The sequence below is a fragment of the Megalobrama amblycephala genome, linkage group LG15, assembly GCF_018812025.1.
Source record: "Megalobrama amblycephala isolate DHTTF-2021 linkage group LG15, ASM1881202v1, whole genome shotgun sequence".
In the NCBI taxonomy this organism is placed as follows: Eukaryota; Metazoa; Chordata; class Actinopteri; order Cypriniformes; family Xenocyprididae; genus Megalobrama; species Megalobrama amblycephala.
This window is the reverse complement of record NC_063058.1, coordinates 27,824,288-27,831,304: the sequence shown is the minus strand read 5'-3', so window position 1 is coordinate 27,831,304 and position 7,017 is coordinate 27,824,288. Positions and strand designations below refer to the sequence as shown.

The 7,017-nt window shown below is 36.4% G+C and overlaps 1 protein-coding gene across 1 annotated transcript in view; it reads left to right on the top strand.

Moving 5' to 3' along the window:
* Positions 1-1,330: 1,330 nt before the first annotated feature.
* The window catches only part of LOC125246791, a 60,742-nt gene continuing 55,055 nt past the window's right edge, over positions 1,331-7,017 (top strand). The window contains 5 exon segments of the mRNA XM_048157824.1: positions 1,331-1,467; positions 2,255-2,385; positions 2,514-3,218; positions 4,503-5,204; positions 6,313-7,017. Coding sequence (XP_048013781.1) covers positions 2,364-2,385; positions 2,514-3,218; positions 4,503-5,204; positions 6,313-7,017 — 2,134 coding nt within the window. The 5' untranslated portion in view covers positions 1,331-1,467; positions 2,255-2,363.

Genomic DNA, 7,017 nt, shown 5'->3' with positions numbered 1-7,017 from the left:
GACGAAATGACGATTTAATTTAAATCGAAACTCAAACACTGAACCTACTGCACTTAAATCTTCACAGACCAGTGAGGGTATATAAAATACATTTGTGTATGTACGTATTTTATATATCTATGCTGTTGCATATGTCTTTTTCTTCGCTCTGTGAACGCGGCGCGGCTGTTGTATTACCGCCCCCTACCGGGTGATAAATGTCATTACAAATGGTTCTTTTTGCTCCAATTAAAATGAATCTACACGTCACGTGGATATTCTTACTGACCATTTGCTTAGATTTTTTTTCTTTTTTTCAGGATGCACTGTTTGCAATTCCAAATACAATTAATATTTTAATGTCATTGTGATGTTAATTTTAATGTTTTTTATATTCACCAAATTTGTGTGTTTCTGCAACTGTGGCCACTTCTGATCTTGTGAACTTTTAGAAAATAAAATCTCTTAAATATACACTTTCAATAGGTAAAATCGCTTAAATATACACTTTCAATCTCTTAAATATACACTTTCATTAGGTATATTTTATGTTTTTTTTAGAAACATATATATATATATATATATATATATATATATATACAGATATAAATGTATAGTATTGGAAAGAACAATGATTAATAACTGGATGTTTGTTTAAAATAAAAATGATTACAAATGCATAAAGTGCAGTTTGTGTTATCTCCATTATGGATCATTTTTAAAGCATTTTGGTTGATTTTGCTGTATTTTGTCTGAATTTCATGCTATAAATCTTATAAACATTTAAAGCTATTACACTGATGAACACATGTTGTCGAGTTATTAACAGTGTTTAAAGCACAGGAAGTAGAAACACAGATGTCTTCAGATTCCTAGTCTCTTTACCAAACGTTTTAATATTATATTTCTATAATTCAGTCTAAAACCCCCAGTTTAGATGTTGATGTTTTATTGAAAATAATAAAGTCTAAAGTCACCGTTATGGAGGTGTTTGCTTTAGTTCATGACCCTTGATTTTTAACTTTAGTTTTTCTCTGGCTGCTGTAACTGTGTGTTTCTACAGCATACTTGTTATAGCAAAAATTGCGAGATTAGTTCATTCTCATTAAGAAGTTTTGTATGAAAGAAACAAAGTCAAATTGATTTAATCTTTAAACAAAAGTTACTGTCACTTGAAACAACTGCAAACAGCTTCCCTGCATCCCAATGTGCATACTATCCACCCTATTGAATATTACTAGTGTCACATACTATTTAGGATGGATAGTATGCACACTGAGACGCAGGCCTTGTCTTGAACATCATCTTTACATCTATAGACACGCCTCATGTTTGTCTGTTCTGAAGCAGCAGGAAGTGAGTTCCCTACTTCCTGTCAAACTGACTTTAAAAGAACACTAGGTGTAAAAACTTCTAGACTGCTGGAGGATCTATATTTCACTTGGAGCTTCAAATGAGGCAAAAACATGTAATGTAAAATGGACATCGGTAAGTATTTAAATTGTGATAAAAGCTATTTTCATCAAAGAAAAAATGTCAGTTCAACTTGTTTACTTGCTTTCACTTTCATATTGGTCTATACGGATGAGATTTTGGATCTGTTTATGACACTTTAGGCTTTTTATTTTCTTCTTCAGTTAAAGCTTATTTTAAAAAAGGATATTTCATTTTCATTTTAAGGTTTTCGCTTGGCACCCTGTGCTGCCAGTCATTTAACCATTTTCTTTTTACAGTGAAGGCGTTTGATCATAAAAATTCAGGAAATAACTGTAAAATAACAGTGTTTTTCAGTGTATTCAAATATGGTTTTTGTTTGGTATTGCTGCCAGTCATTTGACCGTTTTATCATCTGTTTTGTTATTGTATTAATTACAGATTATTCTTGTAATTTTACATACATTTGTATGTAATTTAAGAAAACAGAAAAAATACTGTGTAAAAATAGTAATTTTTCTGTAGCTAAAAAAAGTGAATTACTGTAATTTGTCATTAATGTCACAATACTTAAAATGACAGCCAAGATGTTCATTTAGAGATAATTTTACAGAGTATTGACTACAATTTAAAGTACAAGAAGACAACCTGAAAAAAAAATCAGTGTAGTATTAAGAGTGGGTTTGAGGTTTGGGGTTACCTTATCAAGTCATCTCAACTTTAATTTAATCTTTAAACAAAAGCTACTGTCACTTGAAACAACTACAATCAGCTTGTCTTGAATATAACTCAAACATCATCTTTTCATCTATAGACACGCTCATGTTTGTCTGTTCTGAAGCAGCAGGAAGTGAGTCTCGTCAAACACACTTTGAAAGAACATTACAAGTAAAAACTACTAGACTGCTGGAGGATCTATATTTCATTTGGAGCTCCAACTAAGGCAAAACATGTCCAGTAAAATGGACACCGGTAAGTATTTCAAACGTAATAAAAGCTATTTTCATGAAAGAAAAAATGTCAACTTGTTTACTTGCTTTCACTTTCATATTGGTCTGTACGGATAAGTACTGTACTGTACCTTTTTTTGGCTGTTTCAGGTGACACTCAACATTTCTCAGATCTGAGGATTGTGTTGATGGGGTATAGAAGATCTGGTAAGAGTTCAGCAGGAAACACCATCCTGGGCAGAGAGGAGTTTGACTTGAAGAGATCTGCTCAGTGTGTGAGGAGACATGGAGAAGTAGCAGACAGACACATCACTGTCATTGAAGCTCCAGGATGGTGGAGGAATCAACCTGTAGAGATCAGTCCTGAGATACTGAAACAGGAGATTTTGCTCAGTGTGTCTCTGTGTCCTCCAGGACCACACGCTGTACTACTGATCATACGTGTGGACTACAGATTTAAAGAGACTGAGAGAAAATCAGTGCAGGATCATCTGGATCTTCTCAGTGAGAGAGTCTGGAGACACACTATAGTTCTGTTCACTCATGGAGACTCTCTGTTAGACACATCTATAGAGCGGCACATTGAGAGTGAAGGACAGGATCTCCAGCGGCTGCTGGACAAATGTGGGAACAGGTATCATGTTCTCAACAATCACAACAGGAGTGACGACACTCAGATCAAGGAGCTGCTGGAGAAGATTGAGGAGACAGTGGCACAAAACAACGGCTGCCATTTTGAAATAGACAGAAAGATTTTACAAGAGATGAAAGAGAAAAGAAGAGCAGAGGAAGAGAGAGCAGAAGAACGAATGAAGAGGATGAAGAAACAGAGAGAAAACATCAAATCACAGATGAGTGAGTACACATACTTTATACTGCAGATATTCACACTGAGTATATGAAGAAAATCATGAAAATGTCACAGTCAAGGCAGCAATAACAATAAACTTGTCATTAATCTCTATTTGTCGATTCATTCCCAATAGCAGCTCACAGTGACGCCCCAAAATCTGTTACTGAAGGAAATAAACACTTTCATTTCTTAAACAATCCAATTCTTCATAGGGTGTGCTTTTGAAAATGAAAATCTCTTTATCTAATCCATAGAGAACAATAAAACAAACAAACAATCAAACAATCAACTGCAGTCAGCTTGTCTTGAATATAACTCAAACATCATCTTTTCATCTATAGACACGCTCATGTTTGTCTATTCTGAAGCAGCAGGAAGTGAGTCTCGTCAAACACACTTTGAAAGAACAAGTAAAAACTACTAGACTGCTGGAGGATCTTTATTTCATTTGGAGCTTCAAATGAGGCAAAAACATGTAATGTAAAATAAACATCAGTGAGATTTGTTTTCGTGATGGAAGCTATTTTTAAGAAAGAAAAAATGTCAACATGTTGTTTTTGTGACACTTTTAATGCTTTCATATTGGTCACTAAATTTAAGCAGTCACTAATTGTGTTTTTTGACTTTCTTTCCATCTAGTAAATTAATGTAATAATGTGTAGTTTGACACCCATACAGATATGGTGAACTTTATTTCAGTCAGGACCACTTAAGTCAAAAATTACAAGAGACAAAATTTAGTAAATTTTTTATTGGCATATTTGCTAAAGTTACAATTTGGCGGTATGGCTCTGTTCTAAATTCCCCGTCCTTTCATGAGCTCCATGAAAGCCAAGACCGGGAACAGCAGCAGCTTCTGGGGACAACCTCCCATTTTTTAACTGGGAGAGCAGCAGAAAATCCCCCTATTGAGAACAGAGCATGCATCAATGACAACAGAATGACACTGATTAAGTTATACACAAGTTTAAGGAGGAGGTGGGGAGGAGGTGGGTTGCAAGCAGCGTGCAGTGGAAGCAGCCAAGCAGGCAGAGAGACGGAAGCTGCGTTTAAGTAATGCGCCTTATTTTAGAGTTGCCAATGGAGTCCATAGAAATTGGATCAGCTGATATGGGTGGGGTTGGAATTTGAGAATCAGCTGATAGCGGAGCTTGACTATGAGGCCTGCCTGAACTAACGCTGACGCTTAATTTCAGTAACCCCTTTTTTCACACACAGAGAGTTTATTTAAGAAGATCTAAGATCTCACCCACATTAAGAAGTGTGTTTTGTTCTATTTGTTTCAGGTGACACTCAACATCTATCAGATCTGAGGATTGTGTTGATGGGTAATAGAAGATCTGGTAAGAGTTCATCAGGAAACACCATCCTGGGCAGAGAGGAGTTTGACTTGAAGAGATCTGCTCAGTGTGTGAGGAGACATGGAGAAGTAGCAGACAGACACATCACTGTCATTGAAGCTCCAGGATGGTTGAGTAGTTGCACTGTAGAGAGTCCTGAGAGACTGAAACAGGAGATTTTGCTCAGTGTGTCTCTGTGTCCTCCAGGACCTCACGCTGTACTACTGATCATACGTGTGGACACTAGATTTAAAGAGAGTGAGATAAAATCAGTGCAGGGTCATCTGGATCTTCTCAGTGAGAGAGTCTGGAGTCACACTATAGTTCTGTTCACTCATGGAGACCGTCTGTTAGACACATCTATAGAGCAGCACATTGAGAGTGAAGGACAGGATCTCCAGTGGCTGCTGGACAAATGTGGGAACAGGTATCATGTTCTCAACAATCACAACAGGAGTGACGACACTCAGATCAAGGAGCTGCTGGAGAAGATTGAGGAGACAGTGGCACAAAACAACGGCTGCCATTTTGAAATAGACAGAAAGATTTTACAGGAGGTGAAAGAGAGAAGAAGAGCAGAGGAAGAGAGAGCAGAAGAACGAATGAAGAGGATGAAGAAACAGAGAGATAACATCAGATCACAGATGAGTGAGTCCACATACTTTATAGAGCAGATATTCACACTGAGTATATAAAGTAAATCATGAAAATGTCACAGTCAAGGCAGCAATAACAATAAACTTGTTGTCATTAATCTCTATTTGTAGATTCATTCCCAATAGCAGCTCACAGTGACGCCCCTAAAATCTGTTACTGAAGGAAATAAACACTTTCATTTCTTAAACAATCCAATTCTTCATAGGGTGTGCTTTTGAAAATGAAAATCCCTTTATCTAATCCATAGAGAACAATAAAAAAAAAAAAACAATCAAACAATCAACTGCAGTCAGCTTGTCTTGAATATAACTCAAACATCATCTTTTCATCTATAGACACGCTCATGTTTGTCTGTTCTGAAGCAGCAGGAAGTGAGTCTCGTCAAACACACTTTGAAAGAACAAGTAAAAACTACTAGACTGCTGGAGGATCTATACTGTATTTCATTTGGAGCTTCAAATGAGGCAAAAATATGTCATGTAAAATAAACATCAGTAAGATTTGTTTTCGTGATGGAAGCTATTTTTAAGAAAGAAAAAATGTCAACATGTTTATAGTTTTTTTTTTCATAAAGTCTTTTACAAATGTATACAATCACAATTTTTTTTTCTTTCCTAGTAAATGAATGTAAATGTAATACAGTCATGTGTTTGCTGGAGCTAACAGACACCAGTGCATTGATAACACTTTCCCAGGTGTGAACACACACAAGAGAGAGATTCATTCATTAAAAGCCACTTTGATTATTTTTAATGAATATACTTTCTGAAAACATTATTCTGAATTATCATTTGTAATTTAGTTTTGTTTAATCTGTTTTCTGTGGTCTGTTGTTTTGTGTGCAGATTAATGAAATTAAGCCATTTATTTTCTCCATAATTCATAATTACTATCCATTGATAACTTTTGTTCAACTCTAATTTAAGAGTTTAATTAATGTAAAATACACTTACATTTTTAATCAATAATGTGTTTGACACTTATTGAAATAAAGTTTACTGTATTTGTATAACTCCTTTTTTCACACAGAGAGATTACTTAAGAAGATTTAAGATCTCACCCACATTCAGAAGTGTGTTTTCTCTTCTATTTGTTTCAGGTGACACTCAACATTTCTCAGATCTGAGGATTGTGTTGATGGGTAATAGAAGATCTGGTAAGAGTTCATCAGGAAACACCATCCTGGGCAGAGAGGAGTTTGACTTGAAGACATCTGCTCAGTGTGTGAGGAGACATGGAGAAGTAGCAGACAGACACATCACTGTCATTGAAGCTCCAGGATGGTGGAAGGATCAACCTGTAGAGATGAGTCCTGAGATACTGAAACACGAGATTTTGCTCAGTGTGTCTCTGTGTCCTCCAGGACCACACGCTGTACTACTGATCATACGTGTGATCACTGGATTTAAAGAGACTGAGAGAAAAGCATTGCAGGATCATCTGGATCTTCTCAGTGAGAGAGTCTGGAGTCACACTATAGTTCTGTTCACTGGTGGAGACTTTCTGTTAGACACATCTATAGAGCAGCACATTGAGAGTGAAGGACAGGATCTCCAGCGGCTGCTGGACAAATGTGGGAACAGGTATCATGTTCTCAACAATCACAACAGGAGTGACGACACTCAGATCAAGGAGCTGCTGGAGAAGATTGAGGAGACAGTGGCACAAAACAACGGCTGCCATTTTGAAATAGACAGAAAGATTTTACAGGAGGTGAAAGAGAGAAGAAGAGCAGAGGAAGAGAGAGCAGAAGAACGAATGAAGAGGATGAAGAAACAGAGAGAAAACATCAGATCACAGATGA